Source organism: Taurulus bubalis (genome assembly GCF_910589615.1).
Source record: "Taurulus bubalis genome assembly, chromosome: 15".
Taxonomy (NCBI): domain Eukaryota; kingdom Metazoa; phylum Chordata; class Actinopteri; order Perciformes; family Cottidae; genus Taurulus; species Taurulus bubalis.
Window position 1 is genome coordinate 21616926 of NC_136603.1, and position 23877 is coordinate 21640802.

General features: G+C 46.2%; 1 protein-coding gene across 1 annotated transcript in view; it reads right to left on the bottom strand.

Annotated features, from left to right (window-relative positions):
* Nucleotides 1–5866: 5866 nt before the first annotated feature.
* clybl (citrate lyase beta like) overlaps nt 5867–23877 on the bottom strand; it is a gene marked incomplete at its 5' end in the record, with an annotated part of 59963 nt that continues 41952 nt past the window's right edge. Inside the window, 6 exons of the mRNA XM_079231400.1 lie at nt 5867–6000; nt 7103–7227; nt 10665–10832; nt 12440–12533; nt 13750–13851; nt 18570–18758. Coding sequence (XP_079087526.1) covers nt 5896–6000; nt 7103–7227; nt 10665–10832; nt 12440–12533; nt 13750–13851; nt 18570–18758 — 783 coding nt within the window. The 3' untranslated portion in view covers nt 5867–5895. The remainder of the gene's footprint in view (nt 6001–7102; nt 7228–10664; nt 10833–12439; nt 12534–13749; nt 13852–18569; nt 18759–23877) is intronic.

Sequence of the window (23877 nt, forward strand, 5' to 3'; positions counted from 1 at the left end):
GAGAAGTCCCAAACAAACATCACCAATTTGCGCTGAAACTGAGAATTACAAAAAGAGAATGAAAGAAAGAAAAAAAAAATCGAGGTTTGATGAAGAAGCCACTGAGAAGTTTCTGGAGGGTCCATTGATGGCGCGCAGGTAAACACGGCAGAACAAAGAGAGGTTCGAACCCCACAGCGGACATGAGCCAGAAAAGTTACGATCAATGTTTCTTTCTATATGACAATGCGTTTCCGTATGTTTCATCACATTTTCAACATATGGAACCCACATCATATTTGTCGCCGGCTTAACGTTCTACTGATCAGCTCGAGGCGGGGTCACGTGACCACAGACCTGCAGACACTTTATGAGCTGCTGGTACTTTTCTTTTTCTCTTCTTCTCTCCCTTAAAGCTGTCTGCGCGGGTCGCGTAAACTTTCTATTAGTCTGCCTTGTCTGGTGCGTTCAGGGACAATAAAGGACAAGAAAAACAAACAAACAAGACTCACGTGCACGTCTGGGTAGGTGCGGCCAAAGCGCGTTTATTTGGGACAGGAATGTGCGCGTCAAACGCGCGCGTACACCCGTCAATAAAACACAAATGCACGCGGACATACATGACGGGCGGTGGTTTGTCCCTCTAACGCTAACGTGCACATAAGTCCGCTGAATAAAGTAGGATTCAATATTAATTAATACATAATAAAATGGAAGTTTAAGACCTGAGACACGCGACGACAGATGGACACTTTAAACTTTAAAAAGGTTTTAAAAAAAAAAAGTTGCAGAGACTCTGAGTCTCATTACCATGCCCTCCTCCTCCTCCTCCTCCTCCTCCTCCTCCTCCTCCTCCTCCTTCTTCTCCTCCTCACTCCTGGCAACAGCAGACAAAGCGGGCGGGTTTTAGGGGCCGGTCAAGCCTTTGATGTGAGCCCGTTAAGGAGAAGGGAGTCTCGGGGGCAGTCGGGCCAAGGAGGAAGGTAACGTGCACCCAGAAATTAACCTAGAAATTAATGAAAAATCATCCGACTACTACTTTTTATTTATGTATTTTATTAAATGGTGCAGATGAATCCAGATCAACACCTCTGGGTATAAAAACCAGCCTGAAGTCTGTTTTATTCTTCTTTGTTTAAATAATATTTACGAACTGCAGATGATATTAACCCGCCAGGTGAACACAGACCGGGCTGCCCGGACTTTAAAAGAAACGCACCTTCCCAGAACTGAACTCTGCAAGAAGCACTAGGCCTTCAGAGGCCGCGTGGCGGGTTAAGCTCACTATATGCCTTCATGATATTCATGTTGCAGGTTTAGTGCAGGTATTATTACACCTGTCTGGTGTTGATTAAATTTGACCGGTGGGAAAAACAAAAAAACTATCAATTAGAGGAAAAATATATTTTATTGAGAACATTATTAGCCTTACATGAGGCCTGTAGGAGGTGTATTTACAGCACGTCATCAAAAAGAAAAAAAAGCTGCATGTCTCAATATGAAGATGAACATGCATAAGAAGTCTGTATTGAACCTCTCGGGTCCCCGTCCCGTCGCACAGAAGGTTCCTCAGATGAAGTTCGTGATGCTCCACATGTCCGATCCCGCACACACAGGCCGCGGAGGTGAATTAATATCACGCACACGCACACGCACTGGAGGAGAGGAGGAGGAGACTGCGCGTCATCAGAGGGAATAAAAGGTTCTGCGGGTGTATTTTATTTGTTTGTTTTTTATTTTTGTAAACACTTTTTTTTGTAGTTTCTGAGGAAAATATCAAAGAAACGTTCATAATAAAGTGTCGGATAATACTGAATGAAAACAGCGTGTGTTAGGAGGTGGATGGGACAGAAAATGACCCAAATGAGATGAATAAAAGTAAAGGTTGGACATTTTATAAGCAGTCCAATTAATCCGCCTTTTATATTAGCTCTATAATTTATATTGTGACATTACTTTTCCGGAAAAAAGATGCATTTAGATTTCTAGCAGCTGCATTATTTCCTTTAAAAAAAAATTATAATCCCACAACCCCAAAATGCTTATCTTCAAAAGAAAGTACGAAAACGAATTTCTTTTCGAATTTTCTTTTTTTATTTAAAGCCTTTTAATTATTATTTCGGAAAGCAATAATTGATAATAATAAAAAAAAGATAATACAAAATTAAAAAAAACATGTCTTGCCTCGGGGATCTCCTGTAAATGAAGTTGTGACAGTAGAGAAGAGACGGCCTACTGGAGTCAACATTCCAACAATGCTCCCGAATATTCAAACGGAGGTAATTAGCCTCAACTAAATGTTTCAATGTCGCTCTGCTCCGCGCGCGCTGCCATTTCAAGCCGTTTCTTTGGGCTAATAGGTTTACACTTCTCAAACTGTGCTGCAGCTGCAATAACGAGCTATTTTTATTGCTTTAGAATAATCTTCCGCTGCAATTACTTTGTCATATATTGTCATTAGAAGTCTATTAAAACATCAAGTCATTATTCCGGGCGTCCCCGGGCGAGGAATTAGAATAAAACCATCTCTGCCACACGGGTCCCATTTAGATTAATGGAAAAATATGTAAAACATTTCGTTTTAATTTTCCTCTGACAGTGTTTTGCATACATGCATTTCCCCCCCTCCCCCCCTCCCCGTAATTTATGAAAGCAATCTCGAGCAGCACATTACGGCCTCGGAGACGCGGCTCGCAGCCTAATTGATTCCCGTCACAACTTCCTGTGAGGTTATAATCCTGTTAATTGTAATTTACTCTCTCGTGAGTACCGGAGAGATGTGTTTAAATACCTCCCCCCCCCAAAAAAAACTGGACTGGAGATTATATGGTGTTGCAGCAGCATAATAGAAACGTCATGTAGCATTACACAGGGAGGCGGACAGCACGCGCTCCTCTCCTCCAGACGCGACACCGGAAGTCTCTCGCGGGGACTTTTTATGTTTTTATTCATCCGCGGGCGAGTTGATTGAAAGGGGAAGTCGTGGCGGTGCAGAGAGACCAAAGGACGCTTGTTTTACCTTTAAACCAGAAGGGGGGAGATATGCACAAGAGCATGATTATGGGATGGAACGCAAAGAATGATAACAGACTCTGTGTCAAAGGAACCAGAAGGGATGTTGTGTCTTGATGAGAATAAACTGGTCTGATCACTTCACACACACACACACACACACACACACACACACACACACACACACACACACACACACACACACACACACACACACACACACACACACACACACACACACCTACCTGTTGGTGCAGAGCGGCTTGGTGGGAAATAGAAGCCAAGTTGTCTCTTTCAGACTGGCCTCCACCTCCTCCGACACCACTCAAGTTCACCTGGTGAGGCTCTCAAAGAGTGCAGCACGTCTCTCTGTGTGTGTGTGTGCGTGTGTGTGTGTGTGTGTGTGTGTCTTTCTGCAGGAATGACATCTTAAGGCATCGATTGATCCGACTCGTCGATGTGAGTAAACTGTCTTTTAATCCTTTACAGTGATGGAGGCAATGCTTGGTGTAGGAACATTAATGGGACGAGGGGAGAGCGGCCAGGCGGCTTTTCATTGGTACGTTATGGCTCAAACCGTTTGGGCCGCACTTCACCCCTCGTTCAAACCCAGAGACAGTCTCCCGTCCTGTGAGACACACGATGGATGAATGAAAGTTTAAAACATGTCGAGGTGAAGTGCTTTCAGAAACCCTAAAACCAGACACATCATGATTCATGCATCAGTGCAGGCCACTCCTAATCTACACATGATGTCATGTACAAGTAGAGGAAACGCCTCTAAACATGACACCATTAAGCCGACCTGCGTTTGAGACGCAGCTCGTCCAGCATCCATCTCAGAAGTTGGTGTCATGTGTCTGTGGGTTCACGACATTAAAGTCTCATAATGGCAGTTCATTTTGTCCACCGATGGTAGAGCGGGCGGAAACTAAATAAACAAACGAGACCAGCTGGATGTGGATTCCTGACAGAAAAGAAGAAGAAGAAGAAAAAGGAAAAAAGAGAGAGAAAATAACAAGGGTGAGAGAAATATGTGGCCAAATGCCAAAGAGACAGCTTAGTGTTGGGCTCTTTGGCGAGGAGTGGCTTCCATCTTTTTTTTTGTCTGGCCTGGCACAGACCACAGCCCTGCCCCAGACACAATAGATCATACAGTACTAGAGAGAGAGGGCGGGGGGGGGGGGGGGGGGGGAGAGAGAGAGAGGGGTAGAGATGAGTGGGGTAGGGGAGGCCTGGTGCCTTTTCATTACCATGGTCACCAACGGCACTATTAACCATTCAACACCCCCCCAATTATCCTCCCATCCACAGTCGGAGAGACAAAGCCGTGGCCCGGTCTGCTGGAGCAACATGGCCACTAATCTGTCTCACTCCAACATCACACCCACTTCACTGTCTCACTCCAACATCACACCCACTTCACTGTCTCACTCCAACATCACACCCACTTCACTGTCTCACTCCAACATCACACCCACTTCACTGTCTCACTCCAACATCACACCCACTTCACTGTCTCACTCCAACATCACACCCACTTCAATGTCTCCGGAAGTCACAACATGCACAAGCACCCGTGGTACCTTTTCTTTTCTTTCTTTTCTATTTTTCTTTTATGTTTTTTATATATATATATATATATATATATATATATATATATATATATATATATATATATATATATATAAAACTAAGTGGCAGTTTGAAACTGTGGAAGAGGAAGATGCTGATGGTGGAGAAGATGATACATGATAATAAGATGAACTCTTGTGCGCTGAATGAGAGATCAGGTAAGGAGCACCGGCAGCGTGTTTGCAGTGTTTACTTTCCACGCAGGTCGTGGCGTGTCCGACGCCACACGCCTTCTCCATCGAGACCGCAGGCTCACAGCTGCCACAGGGCGAGCCGCATGTCTTTACTAAGGAGCCTGACACACACACACACACACACACACACAAAGAAGAAAAAAAGCTAAATCGTGAGTTTACGCACTTCCATCTGTTTATTTATTTTTTATTTTTTTATAAGACTTTGATGTCTGTGAGTCAGGCCCGGGAGAGTGAGTGAGTGTGTGTGTGTGTGTGTGTGTGTGTGTGTGTGTGTGTGTGTGTGTGTGTGTGTGTGTGGGGGTGAGGCCTGACTGGAAGGCTGGGGGCCTCATGAATAGATCCACAACAGTGGCTTGTTGTGTTTGTTTACCCTTTTGCCCAGCTGCCGAGACCCTGGAGATGGTAGAGCTTCATCAGGACCGAGAGATGGGAGGCACACACACACACACACACACACACTGGAGGATGACATGATGGTACACACACACACACACTGGAGGATGACATGATGGTACACACACACACACACACTGGAGGATGACATGATGGTACACACACACACACACTGGAGGATGACATGATGGTACACACACACACACACTGGAGGATGACATGATGGTACACACACACACACACTGGAGGATGACATGATGGTACACACACACACACACTGGAGGATGACATGATGGTACACACACACACACACACACACACACACACACTGGAGGATGACATGATGGTACACACACACACACACACACACACACACACACAGGAGGATGACATGATGGCACAGCAGCAGTGTGTGCCAAAGCCGACATCTGAGAGGCTGCTCTGACTGCACGTGCAGATTTTATGAGAAACATCTGAAAGTGTGTTTGAAACACAAACAGCAGAGAGAAAAAAATAAAGAAAAAAAGCCAAAACTTCACGGCGACTGCCATCACAGTCCAAACACTACGACGTAAATTAAAACCAGCGCCCGCAGAGTTCATGAGCGTTTGCTTTTTGCTCCCGCTTCCTCTCGGCCTCTCTCGCCCGGTCCGGGTGAGAAGCAGCGTCCTCCCGCCGGTCAGCCGCGTCGTTTCTCCGGCACGGCGGCGGACAGCACGAGGACGTTCCGCGCCTGCTTCACCGAGGGCATGTCGATCATGCTGCCGCGGAAGGTGAACGCGCCCTGGACAGGGTCACAGGAGGGAGGGGCCAAGGAGGAACGTCAGGACTTTAAAGGTTACATCTCAAGGGGGAGAAAGTAGATCACTGTGCTAAAAACAACACAACAAAGCCACTTTATAATACATATGTTGTGTGTGTGGGGATGTAGCATGAAATAATATGTTTTTTTCCCATGGTAATTAACACTAAAACTCTTTAGTTACAACAAATATAAAGTTGCAGTAGCAAATGGACCAAAGTGAGAATTATGAAAAACAAGCACCTGTCGTGTTGCGAGACAAAGGGACTGACCCTGCTCGCTGTTTCACTCACACACACACACACACACACACACACACACACACACACACACACACACACACACACACACACACACACACACACACACACACACACACACACACACACACACACACACACACACACACACACACACACAGCAGAGGGATGGGTATAGGATATGAATCCCTCGGGCGATGCTTAGTGAGCCGCCCTGGCAGGCAGAGCGGTGTGGGCAGATTGTGTATTACCTCAGCAGATAGCCCACAGAGCTCGGCACACAGGATCCAACCATGCACTAAATTAGGAACAATAATATTGTACACTTAATTGGCCCAACTCCACCCCCCCGCGCCCCCCGTCCCCTATGTCGTCTTCAAAGAGTCACCCAGGGGTGTACAGTGTGCATTATCTGGAACTACAGAGGTGTGAGAGGGGACACAAAAGGATCGGGCCCCGTAGAGCAGGAGACTCCGCTCCTCTCAACACAAGTCACATTTCAAGTATATCACATACATATATATATATGTGTGTGATATAAATATATGTATGTGATCCCCTGGTTTATCCGAGGTCCCTTCCCTAAACATGTGTGGATGCTTTGTGAAGTCAGCGTATATTTTAACAGACTTTTGAAAAATATGTATAGCTCTGTTTCAGGAGTACTGGAAGTATTCAGCGAACAACCAGGACAAATGCTAACGAAGGGCTAAACATCCTGGCCACAGCAATGAGCACTTATGGGCAGCAATCTTTCACCAAAACAATACATTTGAAAGAAGAATGGGATTTGACTTTTTTGGGCCGAGGACGTTAGCGTTTACCTTTCCCTCCTTTTGGTGCTGGTCAAAAGCAGCGATGAGCTCTGTGGCCCACTGGACCCTCTCTTGACTCGGGGAGAACTCCTCCTGCACAGCCTGGATCTGCCCTGGGTGGATGACCTGCTTACCTGCACACACACACACACACGGAATATGGTAATTCTAACAGCGGGCTAGCAGTGGATTCAAATGAAATCAAGTAAAGAAACAAAAGAAACAACCAATAGTTGTACATTGCGCTCAGTTAGGCCATACTGTGTGACGCAAGTCGTCTGCCGGTGACGACGGCGTATCAGGGTGAGGCGGCGCACCTGTAGAGCGAGGATGGCCTTCATGCGCGCGTTAAAACTGCTCCATGCATCCTCACGACAAATATTATGCGATATAAAGAAAATGCTTCGTACGTTTGACAGCGCCTCCGTACTTTCTCTATCTCTGCTGGTTATCGGTGGTCACATTCCTTCCAGAAGTGAAACACAATCTTAAAATGGAGCTCCGGCTCTGTCTGACATCACCGCCCCCCGCCCCCCACACACACACACACACACACACACACACACACACACACACACACACACACACACACACACACACACACTCCCACTCCCTCTTAGTTCAAAATGTGGGCCAACGCCGCAGACATAATCCCGTGTACGTTTGCAGCTCAAACTTGTACCGATAAGTTTAGGTTATGAAAACGTCTGGTGAGAAACGGGCTTTAGTTGCGTCGCCGGCGACAAATCCCTCAAGGTGGCCGAGCGAAGAAGAAAAAAAAAAAAGAATTTGAGCCTAGGAGAGAGGAGAGGAGAGGAGGAGAGGAGAGAACCCGGCTCCGCTCACCCCAGTTAACCTCGGAAAAACACACACGGCCCTTCACACAATCAACACACTGTTAAAGGCTTTGGACAATTACTAATGACAGAACATCGACTTGCAGCTTGTGATTAATAGAAACCGTTCAGAGGACACTTGTTAGTGTGTCATTGAGGATTCGTGAACGCCTCCGTGTTTGTTTGTTTGTGTGCAGCAGAGAGACCGTCAACTGCACATTTTCTGGTGGACTAACAGCCTGAGGACTCCCCAGGGCTACGCTGGAGTGTGTGCGTGTGTGTTTATTTATTCCTGCACCACCTCGTCTGCAGTGCTTTACTATCAAGTGGTATTTTAGAACTCGCAGCAATAATGGGAATCCGTTTTCCACGCGTGTGCATGTGTGTGTGTGTTGCATCCTACGAGGATTGAGGCGAGAGGAGTACGTGTTCCCTCCTCCGCCACCTGTTTTACCTCTGGGCTGGACACAGAAGCCTGTTTCCACACTGAACTTGGCAGGCTTCGATACACTCAAAGAGGGTGTCTCTGTGTGTGTGTGTGTGTGTGTGTAGGACAACAGGAGAATGACGGAGCGATGGAACAAGACAGGGTGACTCAGGTGCCCTCAGTTGCAACCCCATTGGCTCTCCTAAAAAGGCATCATTCACGCCCTCCAGCCAATCCCGGGCTGCCATGTGGTGCTGGCGTCTCATTGGAGGATTGCTATTTAGCAAAGTGCTCTCAGGCGAATGATGGGCAGGGTCCCCGGGATGGAAGTGAAATGCGGGGTCCCCGAGAGCACGGCATTTTGTGGAGCCGATTTTTTTTAAAGAATTATTATTTCTGGGAGGCGAACACTTTGGGAAGGATCACCGAGTCTTAGCAGCGACGCCTAGTTCACGGCACATGAAACAAGGCACTCATGAAGTCAAAATGCTTTAGAATCAAATCCACAAAATGAATGAGCCTCCCTCCCAGTAGATTTGGCATTTGTGGAGGTTTTGCAGAGCTTTGGGCTGCCCGTCCCGTCGACCCGTAAGCAGCACCGGGGGTTTGTGCTCCACCGGCGCGTTCTGTGCTCGGTGCTAATGGCATCGTACGCGGCTTAGATGCTGCCAAGGTCAATTACTGCACAGGTAGAGGCTTTTGGCTGCCCCGTATTATTGCTTAAGCACACTGGGGCCAGTAATAGCTACTAACTAAGATTATACAGAGTGCCCACGGCTGGTAAGCCACTAATCCAGTGCTCTGAATGGTTCGGTTCCATATCAAATCTCACCATTTATTCCATCATTAGCTTTTATGTATTTTTTCACCGTCATACGAGCAAAACCTGCAGCCTTGTTTCATGAATGAGTGTTTGCTGCAAAAGGATAAGTCGTTCTGATTCACACAAACGCAAAACAATTACAACCAAGTATATATATATATATATATATATATATATATATATATATATAGTATATCTAATATGTGCACCCTTTGTGCAATCGATCACATTGGAACACTGTTCACTATAGCTACAATAATTTGGATATACAGACACAGAAATGCACATGCACACACCAGAGAGTAGGAGGTGGCACACGAGGTCATCTGGACATTAGTTGCTGTTTGAGACAGATGTGATGATGTGGAGTGCAGTGGCTCGCGTCTCGGCCAGTGCAACATGGAGGAGTCACAGTTTTGCAGTGGCAAAAAAATACAAATGTCATGTGCTTTTTCTTCTTCTTTTTAATCTCCATTTCTTTGCAGTGTAAAAGCTGACTTATTGCTGACGCTGTTCGGCCTTATTCCTAGATCTCACATTCAAAGAAAAAACAAGCTCGACATAACAACAAGCTAAATAAAACATTAAAATGATTTAAATACCAAAATAAATACATTTGCTGCAGAGAAGCAAGAATGGATGGAATATCCATTTTGGAACAGGCTGTCCTGCCTTCTGTGGTCTGTTACATGCAGTCTGCGGGGCACACACACACACACACACACACACACACACACACACACACACACACACACACATTCTGAAAGCGTTGCCTGGCTACAGACACACACAGAGCACCATTAAAGTAGATGCTACCACTACTTAAACTCCCTTTAATCATACTCGCATGCACATTTGGACACAAGCAGGTACGCCACCTGAGTGCGCACACACACACACACACACACACACACACACACACACACACACACACACACACACACACACACACACACACACACACACCATTCATGGTGGGCACAACAGAAATGTCAGAAAAGCATTTAAGAACAGCAGCGTGTTCACAATTCACTTCAGCAGCACCTGAGGTGCTTGAAGAAAAGACAGACAGACAAAGCAGTCGGTTGTAAAGTCAGACACAATGGCCATTTTGAGGCCATTCAGACCTCCCCTACACTGAACAATACACGTGTATTAAAGTCAAATGAAAAGCCAGATGTTCCGCATCCTTCCACTGTGATTTAAAATCAACTAACTCGTGCATCCTACCCTCACTCAGGAAGAGCAAGACGGAGTAACAGGAAGGAGTGAAAACCGACACGTGTGATTGCCTGAATGCAACAGGAAGTAGAGGGGAGTCTGTTATGGTGCCACAGGGCGGAGTGAACAACATATGGGATACAATTGAAGAGCAACCACCGAGAACCACGTGACGCAACTGCAGAAATCAGACCGACGCGTTGAGGTGACTCAAAAGTGACTGTAGTTAATGGACAGGGGCAGACTCTGAGGGTGGAAGTCTACCTGTAAAGCCCATGAGAGCCCCCTCTCTGGCCTGGCGCCTCAGGCCCTCCACGTCTTTGTAGTCGATGTGGACCATGTCGATGGCCTGCAGGCCGAACGCTTTGGTGGTGACCACCACCTTCTGCCTCGCGTAGAGGAGCTCCCTGGCATCTTCAGTCCGCGTGGCACCTGGAGTACAAAATACGGGGATACGCTCACATAAGATCTCAGAGAGAGGCAGGAGCACAAGCTGGGAAATTAAAGGCGCAGAGAAACACCTTGATCAGTTAAAATCTATAGATTTTGTCATTAGATCTAGTTTACTATATGACATTTAGCTGAAATACTTGTTTCTCGGTATCCATTAAATCCATATTAGGGGTGGGACTCATCAGAGGCCCCACGATACGATATTATCACGATACTTTAGTCACGATACGATATTATCACGATACTTTAGTCACGATACGATATTATCACGATATGATATTATCATGATACTTTAGTCACGATACGATATTATCATGATACTTTAGCCACGATACGATATTATCACGATACTTTAGTCACGATACGATATTATCATGATACTTTAGTCACGATACGATATTATCATGATACTTTAGTCACAATATACGATATTATCACGATACGATATTATCATGATACTTTAGTCACAATATGACATTATCATGATACTTTAGCCACGATACGATATTATCATGATACTTTAGCCACGATACGATATTATCATGATACTTTAGTCACAATATGACATTATCATGATACTTTAGCCACGATACGATATTATCATGATACTTTAGTCACAATATGACATTATCATGATACTTTAGTCACAATACAATATTATCATGATACTTGGGTTACAATACGATATTATCGTACTCTGTAAATCTCAATATTATCATGACACTTAAATCACTATTACAATATAATCCTGATACTTAAATCACAATACAATATTATCATAATACTTTAGTCCCGATGTGTTATTATCCTGATACTTAAGTCACAATACAATATTATCATAATACTTTAGTCCCGATGTGTTATTATCCTGATACTTAAGTCACAATACAATATTATCATAATACTTTAGTCCCGATGTGTTATTATCATGATACTTAAGTCACAATATGATATCATGATATTTTAGTCGCAATTCTAAACATTTTGCCATATCAAACATTGCGATATATTACCATGTCCAACTGCAAATTATGCAGTTTGTCAACATCTGTATGATCTAATATATGCCAGGAATTATCAAAAAGGGAGTGGACCAGCAGTTCAACCACTGTTTGCATATTGTACCTACTAAATTTCTCCGTTAAAACAAGCCAACCAGGGGTTAAACTGGCTACAAACGGGACTCTAAAAGTAGATTATGAGTTAAATGCAGCCCCCTTTTACTTGTGGAAAGATTAAAATAACACACTCTTGAGATATCTTGATATAGAAAATAAAGGAAATGAGTCTTAACCTCCATATCACTCTTCGCTCACACAACCCACATCTACAAATCATCCGTTTATTTAAGGTAAAATACTGGATTTGTAACCACTTTTCCTGAAGTACTTTAATCATCCAAAACAGGAGGAAGGGGAATGCGAGACATGCTTTTGCAGACAGACAGATTTTACAATGCAACACAGCCTAACGTTCTCTGCCGCAAATCCAGAAAAGAGAGAGAGAGAGAGAGAGAAAGAGAGAGAGAGGAGCACATGTGTGGCCAAGAAAGAGTGCGGTGGTTAAGCAGACGGTATAATGGCTACCGATGCTGGCGCAGAAGTCATCGGAGCCGAACACCACGCCGTCATGGTGGAGACCGGCCTCCGGAGCGAGTCGACGGATTTCCTCACACACCGCCTGCACAGAATATATATTAGTATAACACAGGCGGTCTGAAGGGACACAGGTGTAAAAAGGGAGAGAAACGTCGGCCCTATTGGCACCAATGCTGCGAGTTAATCTTAATCCAATATTCAAACAGCAGATCAGATAATGTGGATTTCGGAGTTTCCAAAAACAGCCATCAGCACGACACAATCTCTCTTAACAAATATGCTAACCAACACACGTATTGAATGTGTTGCCATATTTAGCCTTGTTTACTTTTTCTACAACCGCGTATTTCCTGTAAGAACGTTTTTGTACGGCCACTTTGTATTGAGAGCCCTATGACGCATGGGGAAGTTGATTTAATTTGTCAAATTAAGAAAAAAAAAGAAAATGATGTTTTTGAATTCTTTATTTATTTTTGAGATGGCATTAAAATAGACGTCAGGTATCATATTGGTAGCTGTACTGAATTGTAAAACAATAAAGGCTTCTGACCACATTTATTATAAAATACAATATAAAGAAAAAAGAAAGAAAAACAAAATGTCTACAAAGTGACAGTCTGGGTTGGAGAAAGAGAAACAATAGGAATGCGTCTCCTGGCTTTTGTTGGCCTCCAAATTAATTTCACCACTAGCTGTGCCAAAGCTTTTTTCTTTTTTCTTTTCTTCCTCTTCTTCTTTTCCCTGCTTGTAACCTGGGGTTCAGTCTGGGCAAAGATACAGGGTGTTCTTAAGAAAGCACGCAGAGGCACCCCCCGCCATCAAAACACACACACAAGTACACACACCGACAGACACAACAGACAGCCACAGAGCTGGAGTGGGGCGCTAAAAGACAAATCAAAAAAGAGGAGGAGGGACAGCATGTATCTCCCCAGAATGCCGCAAAAAAGCGTGCCCTTTTCCCCGCGTAGCTGAAGGTCGACGCTGTACAGGACAGGAGCCGCTTTGACGCTTGCCAAAATATCATTAAGAACTCTTCCACTACGAAGATATTAGAGCAGTTAGTAATTAAAAAATGCCAGCGATGGATGGAGGGAGACTCACACGGACAGAAAGAGAAAAGAAACAAAGCTCATTTTGAGAGCTTTTGATTCCCTTTCATTTTGGACGCGTGGGGCGCTTCCGCTCGCTGACGCCAGTCTTTAATCTGCACTGAACAATGGGCAAACTGCACAAGTAATGTCTTACGCAGGCAGTTTTTTTTGGGGGGGCCGTTTGTTTGTTTGTTCGCGATTTACCTGAAAATTGAGCAGGCCCACAGCGGTTTCCACAAAGGTGACCAGGCGGATGGGCTCCGTCAGCGGCCGTCCTTTCAAGTGGTGCTGAAACCTGCCAACAAACTAAGCACACGGGGACGATGTCAGGCCGACTCATTAACAACACCCACTGCTCCTGCAAATAGCAAACAATGAAGCTCGGAGCAGTCACAATGCATGTGTGTGTTCTCACTACTCCTACAGTCCACTTTCATTAGATGCCTGTGCTTTGGTGGAGGACATGTATTCTCTGCAGCTTTTGGGATAAAAAGGAAAAAGGCTTTTCACACATGAGCTTTAAAACATTAGTGCTATTTTGTGTATATATATATATATATATATATATATTTCCTGCTCCAATGTAGAGTGTGTGCTGAAGTGCAGCTGCCTCCCTCAAAGGAACACTTGTCAATGCATTATTAGTTATACGAAAGAGGAAAAAACAGGGAGCTCCTACTGAGATGCTGAGCTATCGAGTCAGAGCGAATTTAAAACTGGAGGGAAAGAAAATGTTCAGCATTCATGAAAAAAATAAAAAATACATAAATGATATGACATCTTTCAAAATACACTGCGGGGGTAAGAGACGGAGAGGAAGGAGGAAGAGGAGGAGGAGGGGAGGAAAAAAATGTTAACGTGCAAAAGCTCACTTATGATTTGAATCTTGACACCTTTATTACCTGCACCGTTCCCATTTTGGTCCTTACTGAGAAACACGTCTGCCAGGGTTCAAATAGTGCAGAGAGAGAGAGAGAGAGAGAGAGAGAGAGAGAGAGAGAGAGAGAGAGCGGCGACAAAAGCGGGTGAAATGAAATATTTTACATTATCACCGGGGTTCCCCCTTTCGTCTGAAGTCTCCTGCTCTACCTTCTTTCACCGAGGCTGCCGCACAACTACAGCGTGTGCTCCCCCGAGAGAGAGTGCACACACATGGAAGTGATGCACACGCACACACACGGCAAACTGAAGAAGAAGAAACTAAATAGCAGGGGGAGAATGAATAAAAAAAAAAAAGTGGAGAAGAAACAAGATTTGGGATGTCTTTGAGTGTGTTTTACTCCCGACATTATTCTGTCCCCCCCCCCTCCATGGCGGGGGAACAGCGAGGCTGGAGCAACAATCAGAGTGTGATGTGACACTTTGCCGAGGCCTCTATTCCGCGCGACTCCTGCTAATATGCAAGCTCACCTAAGTAGGGCTTTAAAACCCGGGTTTCATTCTTTGAAGACCAAAGCAATTCAATTTTTTCCAACAGACCAGTTCACAGCGAGCCCTGGACTGCCAGTGGGGTAGCCCAAATTCCAAAATCTATCATCTGGAAACACACAAAAGCCCCCTTCCGTCAGATATTTCCTTTCAAAGCCAGTCAAAAAAAAAAAAAAAAGTGGGAGAGGGCGCAAAAGCTCAGAGTAGAAATGTCTAACTCCATGTCGCCCCACCCTTCCTCTCCTTTTCCTCAGCTCCCTCTTTGACACACCGGGGGGGAAGAGAGAGAGAGAGAGAGAGAGAGAGAGAGAGAGAGAGAGAGAGAGATATAAATAACCTCAGGTGCAGCGCTGCCATTTCTCTAAATGAAGAGCAAAACAACCCGGCGCCCGGCACTCACCACTCTTGTTCTCTTGAAAACCCAAAAGAGCGGGGCCTCCATTGAAGGATTTCAAAAAAAATAAATAGGGCCAATTTTAATCATCTCTCCATTCAATCTCAGTTGGATAAATCATATCTGAGAGATTTGCATAAATACAAACCATCAAAGACTTTTCATCTTCAAAGAGGTTTTCAAGACCCAATAGGCTTTGTACTGTAATCATCTGAGGTCACAACCCTGTGGGAGCAGGGCTGCTATGGCAACATAAAAACTAACGCTGGGGGCTTAGCATAATATCCCCCCCTCCTTCGCCAACACAGGAAGGGGAAGGGGTGTGTGTGTGTGTGTGTGTGTGTGTGTGAGGGTGGTGTCCGAGAGAGGGTGTGCAAAAGAGGGTGTAGATAAACCTATTTCTGTGACAGAGGAGACCAGATAGCCGTGGCCCCGACACTACACACAGACAGATTACCACGGCGACGGCGCGCCTACGCAAAGCCCTCGACGAAGGCCGCGCCGAGCCGCGCCGCTCGGATTCGCCGCTCGGGAAGCAAATGACAGCTCAATGCGGCTAAAGAGCCACGCCGCCGCTCTGATTACATGTTTCTGTCCGCCGGCTGGATTCTCCTCTCCGGCTTTTGTACGCGTTGAAGTGCCTGATCTACGGCGTGCGAGCGGTACGGCGCTCCAGCATTGTTCCTGCGGGCGCACACAGCCACTATTAGCAGTCAATGGTCTCTCAGAAACACCGGCCCTTTAAGATGTTATTCACAACGTAAAAGGGAAGGAAAAAAGACAAGGAATAACACCTCTTATTGCCATTCAGAGCCACGCTACAAAACAAGACCCTCTGACAATTTTCGCCACCCAATCCTGAAAAGAGAAGGAGGGAGAGACGGAGCTATAGAGAAAAGGAGGCTATAGTGGGACAAGTTTCAATTAATTTTCTTCAAAAGGGGGCCAGATTAAATGTTTCCGGCCTGCTGAAGTGTTCATTTCACAGAGGGGAAGCGGAGAGAGAGAGAGAGAGAGGGAGAGAGGGATGAGAGGGAGGGGATGGGAGGAGGAGGAGGAGGAGGAGCGGAACAGGGGCGGGGGGCGCGATTCTTTCGGTCCCAGTGCACACCAAATAGTGCGGTGGGCAAAGAATGCGCACGGCTCCGAGTCCGTGTGAGAATTGTCCCGCGGACAAAAGGAGGGAGTTACGCCTGTTAAAGCCCAATAAGGCCTGTCAGTCACACAAGGGCCGAGGGGAGAGGAGGAAGGCAGAGCTAAAGGTTTTCCACACAAAGGGAAACAAGCAAGTCCATCTTTTAGCGACAAATCAGTCCTGGAGGTTCCTGTGCTAATATCAATAAAAAAAATTAAAAGGAGGGAGACAAATAAACAAGTGAGGGATTTACAAGAGCGGAGAGAATGGGACGCACGCAACACAAAGCAGAGGACACAACACAGGACGACACGGAGAAAGTTTGAGGATGAGATTAGAGAGAGTGCACACACACACACACACACACACACACACACACACACACACACACGAAAGCCAGGTCCCACCAAGAGCCACACACTCAAGCACACATGCACCTGCTGATGCAGAAACCCACCCTGACAAAACACACACACACACACACACACACAGTAAATACGACGTGCAGACATATTTACAGTGCACTCGAAAGCTGTAAAATGAAAAAGAAGCATGCATAAGCGAGGCAATTATTTTTACAATTATTATTATTTAAAAGGAAATGCATGCAGAATAAAAATCGACCAAAGTGAAGGAAAGCAGCACTGGGAGGGACGGCTGAGCTCAGGGAGAGAACTGGTGAACACCTGTCAGCAATTAGACTTGGAAGAAAGAAAGGGCAGCAGGAAATAGATGTGTTCTAATTAAAAGCACTAGTTAAAAACTTCCTGCCCCAAGACTGTGTGTGTGTGTGTGTGTGTGTGTGTCGTAACACTGGGAAAAGCCAGACGAGACACCCTCCTTTCACTTCTCTCCCTCCTCTAAACAAATCTTCATTCCTCCTCTTCTGAAATCACCGAGCACAGATTGGAATTTGCAGCTTGACGCGGTAATAAAAGCTTTATGTATAAATAGTGCTTCAGTATGCTGTTGGTTCATAGTGTTTGCAAAAAGAACAAACAAACAACAAACAAACAAAAGTGAATTAGCAGAAAGCACTTTGGTTCAGAACCTTTGAACTGTCTTCAGACGCGGCGGACAGTGAGCGAACCATATGGATCTGATCACAGCTGCATTAATGATGCCACCGTCTCCTGACCTTTCGGGCCCTGACATCCGGGCAGCGCCCCTTTATAGGAAGCCAGAGGGATGGCCGGGCCCAGACAAACCGCCTCTTAACTGGGGCGCACGCAGGCCCAGTTAGCGAGGACAAATTGTACTCCGTAAAGTCAACATCCGCGAGCATTTCAAAAGGGAACCAAAAAAAAGTGCAAAAGCTGAGGATATCTGACGTCAGATCAGGTTGGGGGGCGTGACGGGAGATCTTTTTAAGCACCAAGTCGAAGGGAACTGTGCGGTCTTCGCTTGCTCTTGACTTTGTGCGTCAATATATTAGCTTGTGATCTTCCTCACACTGACAGGACGGCCTTTTGATTTCATATTGGAAGAATATTCAAAAGGCGCGCACGAACGGCGGGATGGAGCGCACGTTTGAGATTTCTTTTCATTCGATTCCGTCTGGCTTTAAGTTCGCTGGAATTCATTCGCAGCCACGGCCCGGCGCTGGTCGAGGCGGCTTTCCAGTAAGTTCAGCAGTGGCAGAAGGCACCGTTGTGTTGTTACAGAAAGCTATCGGGCTTCTGAAGCTAATCCCAAAGAAATGTCATGCGTTTCTTGAGCGGCGGCCAAGGAAAACACCCCGTCTGTCCCTGAGTCCAGCCACAGGGATCGATTCCCACTCTTACTGGGAAATGGAAAAGTTTGTTATGATTGCTTTGAAGATTCCTGTGGTTTCCTCTTACTCTCTGAGTTTGTGTAAGAGCACACTGTGTGTTTTTCTTTTTTTTTTAAAGACACCCAGAGGTGAAAGGGAGAAAACTCACGGGTATATGTAGCCGTATTTCAGTTTTTTTTGTATGTATTGCAACAAAGTTGTTACACATGGTTCCCCCCAAAAAAAAAACTCTTTTCAGGTTATTACATTCAGCCTTTTTGACTTCTAACGTGTGGCCAATATGTGGAACTTACCCACTGCACCTCCTGCGTGTCCTCCACTTTGGGCAGCATGATGGCAGGAGGCAGAACCTCGGCCTGCAGGATGACCTGCAGGTCAGCCTCGGCGAAGCCGCTGGACACCGAGTTCACCCTCACGCACTTCTCCGTGCGGCCCAGGTCCAGCTCCGCCAGCATCCTGGGAATCGTCTCCCTGGCCTCAGTCTGCAGCACGGGAGCAAAACACCACGACAAACACGGAGAGAAACACAGATTGGTTCATGCGATACTTTTTGGGGGTTTCAAATTCATTGTAGGATTCAAAACGGAACATTTTAAAACGCCAGCTGTGGAAGATGACGACCGAAGAATAGACGAGCACAATGCAAAACGGATCAACAAAGAGAAAAACTGGTGATGCAGTTGCAAATCAGTTCCGTTCACTAAAAAGAACTAAATAAATACTAGATAAATTGCTGAAGGATGAAAATAGAAGTCCAATTTCCTCAGAAGGAAATGTGGCTACATAAATGATATTGACCATTAAGCATGATCATGCAAATAAACAACACCAGGGTGGAACTTTAACATTATATAAAAGACACAAAATAACAAAGCCCACCAGCACTCCAACCCTCACGTCAGTGTATCTGGATACAGCATGCCACACATCAACAAGACTCAGCCTCGCTCTCTCAATGCGGGGCATTGTGTGAGCCGAGCAGGAAGAGGGACGAGGAGGATGGGGAGAAAAAAATCAAAAGGGAAGCCTACAGTCCTGACTTCTATCGCCAACGCAGTAGCACACGCCGCTATATTCGAACCAGATGCTGGGCCACGGGAACGGAGAGAGAGAGCGAGGGAGAGAGAGAGAGAAAAGGGGAATGGGGAGAGAGGTCCGGGCCGGCGAGAGGAGAGAGGCTCTCTGGGAGAAATGTGGTCCGAGTTAAGCAGCAACGAGGAAACGGTAGCTTAGGAGATGTCAGGTTGGATCAGAGGCTCGAGCCTTTGAGTGCTTGTGTGTGTGTGTGTGTGTGTGTGTGTGTGTGTGTTGTGGAGATGCTCAGATTGAGTTGTTTTTCCTTCCTCCCCTCCATTTCCATTTATACTTACGAAGAAAATTCACTCAAAAGAAATAATAAAGAACACTCTGAAACTGCTACTGATTACTGGGTGGGCAAGAAATGTGTTGGAGACGCATATTCGTGATGTGAAATCGTGTTGATAAATAAAAATGCCATGGATGGCGTCAACATGTGTCATCCTGCCGCGTGATGCAGACGCGTTGGATTTACTGCAAAAGGGAAAATATCGAAACAGGCTGATCATTGGACGAGCAAAGTCACGTGGGTGTCCATGAAAGCCAGACCGCAGACAGATATAATGTGGAGAGCCCATACATCACAGTCTCTAGTAAAACAATATATAAAATACTACAGTCAACCTAGGATCGGTTGTACGAGAGCTTATGGGGCGCCCTCGGGGTCACGGGACGAGCTTCTGAGACAAAACAGCCCTCGCTCTGATCTCCTGGAATGCAGAACTGTACTTGATATCACCAACGCCCCTCCAGTATCAATAAAAATACGGTATCAAAGTACATATCAAAGATTTGCACGGATTTAATGGGGGGTCACGAGCGGGCTGCGTCGTCAGCGTCCCCCGCCGTCTGCCTTCATTGGACGAGACAAGAGGGACTGTCCCGCCGCCCGATGAGAGCGCTGTGCTCTTTGATGACGGTTTTTTTTCGTTTGCCGCGCCGCCGCTTCTCGCCGAGACGGACCCGTAAAACTGCAGCGCGGTAACTTAAAACGGATGGGGGGGCGCTTTACGCAGCCGTAATTCACTCGTTCATAAACCTGCTACTTGGAGGATTACATTCTGTCTGTCCCCTCCCGGTTCACGGTGGACTGGAGAAAATTGATCTGCTGCCTCGTAACGCCACATTGTAAGTCACATTGATTCCCGACCGAACTTAAGTAAACAGCGATCCGGAAAGAATCAAAAAGCATGGTTTATATTCGCAGGATCAAATAGACTGCGGAGGGCCGCAGCCTCTGTGTGCATTCAAATGATTCTAATGTAACCGGACGCTGCTCTTTTGCAAGAATCGTCTCGTGCGCTTTTCTTCTTTCTCGACGGCATTTCTGAAACCGCGACGCCGGGGAATGGCTAAAAAAAAGAGGAGCAGGCCGGGTCGCCTGCGCGGTGTCCTCTCTTTTATCTCGTTTTCTGTGGAAAGGTGAGATATTATTCCGACAGACACCTTGACCCCTATGGGCTCCGCTACTCGGAGCTTGAATAAAAGCCCTTTGAAAAGCAGATATTTTACATTAATGGACAGCCATCCAACAAGTTGCTTCAAAGCTCCCTCCCCAATCACCTGGTGTCCCATGGAGCGCTCGCCCCGGCGTCAGCTCCATCTCCTCTTTGATTTCCCCCGCCTCCCCATCATCATCCTCATCATTAGAAGCTGACACGCATGCGGGCGGGCGGGCAGTCGGCCCGGGGCAGGCAGGGGCCGTAATAAGGGCGAGAATCGGACGAGAGGCTTTTCCTCAAGTGCGGTAAAAGGCCGACCTTTCCGAAGAGCGAGGTCAGCTCAGGGCCCGGGCGAGGGCCCTGCAGACGCCACATGGCGGCGTCCAATTGGATGCGCGTGCGGCCCGCTGGCGGATGGGGAGGGGCGGCCTTCCTTCTCCAGCGATGGATGGCGGATGTCCGGCCCTGCCGCCGCGCAGCTCGAAGCGACAGCGACGTCAAAGCGCTGCCTCTGGACAGACTCACCGGGCGCAGACTCACACTCTCAATTTCAATTACATCACGGGGCGGCGGGTGTGACCGTCTGTGCTGGATAGAAGGCGAGGAAAGATAACAAGGCAGGAAATGTGTTTTAGAACGGACACCAGAAAAGGGGTGGAACCTATGCTTGTAGAAAAAAAGACTTTCTGGGCATCAACAGACTGAGAAACAGACTAATGAGAGGAATTTAACGAGTCAGCGTCGCACTCAAAAACCAGCGCGTGCCGCATGAAGATCGCACCTTTTATCGCTGGCATACTGCCTTCAGACAGCAGAGTGATGTGTCTTTTATTCTGGGAGCCTGTGTAGTTTCGTGTGAAAAGGAGAGGAGAAACTCACGAGTCACAGTGAGCGCACTCGGTTTCCCACTTTTTTTTCTATTTTCTCCCGGCGTTTTGCGTCCCGCTGTGCGACTCGCGACGCCATTTAAAATGAGCTGTAGACTACGGCGGGTGAAGCGCTGCCTGCCTGAAGTGTGACTGTGTACACATTTGTTCGCCGTCTCTGTCAGTGTGTGAGAGTGTGTGTGTGTGTGTGTGTGTGTTAGCAGGCTTCAAGTCATCCACGATGGGTTTTGACAAGTGGCACGCTGCACTCCAGAAAGCCGGAGTGAGATGACTGACTAACTCAGGGCTACGTCGAGAAACTGAGAAAGGAGATTTGGGGCCTTCACTGCCGTCAGTCGCGTTATCCGTTACCCTGTCAGGACTGACAACAAGACGTAACTAGCAGGGAGGAGGAGGAGGAAATCAGTTTTGACCCGCAATGACAAGCAGGCTCTCCTGACAGCCTGAGGTGGAGGAACAGCGAGTTATTACGCAATGTTTATTCACTTTAATTAGCCATGAAAGGAGCTCATTACGGCTCTTTGGTTACAGTTCCTCACGAGCTGCACCGCAATGTTTTGGGGGAAATGAATTCCCGAGGCTCGTCAGTCGGTATCTTTAGTATATTCTCTGCATAAGTAAAATGATTTAGAGCTTTTGTTCGTCGGTGATTATGCATCAGTTTGTTTCCCAGCGATTTAGGTCTCATTTGCAACTCCCAGTACAGCCGTCGACGACTCCCCCGAACTAACAGAGGAGTAATTACGCCTCGCTTGACATCTCTAGTCGCTTTATCTTTAAACAATTATTGATTTTAAGTATGTAATTACTCTTTGAGGTCTCTAAGCGACTTACATTTGGCTTACAACATACAACCTCCGGCTGGAGTGAAGTAAATAAGGCAGTCAAAGATTACGAAGGAATAAAGACTCATCATCTGCTAAACTCTACATGTGCAGGCTCAAACTAACGCTTCAATACATTACAATTAATATTTTAAATTTAAATCATATATTTGGACTCCAAAACTTAGTGAAACAGTGACAGGATGACACATCCCGGTATTTCCTAACCTTCCCAGACGACATCACAAAGGAACAAAACCATCTTCATGGAGACTCAGAAGCATTTTACTAAATTGCCCAGATTAACTAATTAAAATATGCAGAAATACGTTAATGACGCCATTTAAAAAAGGCGTCATTAACGTATTTCTGCACATTTTTATTAGTTAATCTGATGCAAAGCCGTTGTTCATGACTTCAGGATCGCAGTCTTTGTAACCCAGGAATCTGCTACATGTGCTTGGAGGGCAAATTAAAGCGAAGATGCTTTAATTTGAGGGAAAAGAAGTCCTTGTAAGGACGGACTTGGTGTCATGATGTCCGTTAACGTGACCACGATGCTAATGAGGTGAGGAAGGCGTGGAAACGTGGTGCGATGTCGACAAATGGCCAACGACACCGTTTCTGGTCAAAGCTGAATGCGGCGCTTCTTTTTGCTAATAAAGTAAATCCTAGACGATATGTATTATACTTGAATTAATCCCATTTTTATATTTTTTTATGTTTTCATTTCTTACTTGGACCAATAAAGTAAGAAATGGAAAGGGTTAGGGATGAGCAAGATGTTGAGCAAGATACACTCATGGGTCTTGCTCAACATAATTTGTATTTTTCATGTACAACATTATTTTCCTTCTTTCATTTATATTGTATTATTAGTGTCGGAAGATGAAACAGCTAGCTGGGGTTCCGTCATTTAAACGTGCCATAAGCCGGAACAATATAAATCTAGGTGATTAGCATTGCTTATTTTCTTTCCCCTCCCTTTTTGCGCCAACATCTGCTCCATTCCTGTCCTCCACCTCCTCCCCATCCTTTCATGTGTTCCTCTCCTCATCGCCTTCTCCATCATCACCCCTCCTACTGGGGGTTTACTCTCCGAGTGTTGCGTTGCGCGGCCCACGCAGCACCGAGCGGCGCGGGCCGCGGCGCTGCCAGTGAAAACACCGGAGTGTAACAGGATAACGAGAGAGGGAGAGAGGGCCTCTCTGTTCTCCGCCGCCTCAGCGTTTTCCGACCCCCCCACGCCCCCGGCCCTAAACCCTATCTGGTATCTGGATCGGCTGCACGAGTGCGGGTTCCAAAAGAGGAAGCTCAAATTTAATCTGCGACTTATTTTGTTATCTGAAAGTTTCCACTTTCCACCCCTGT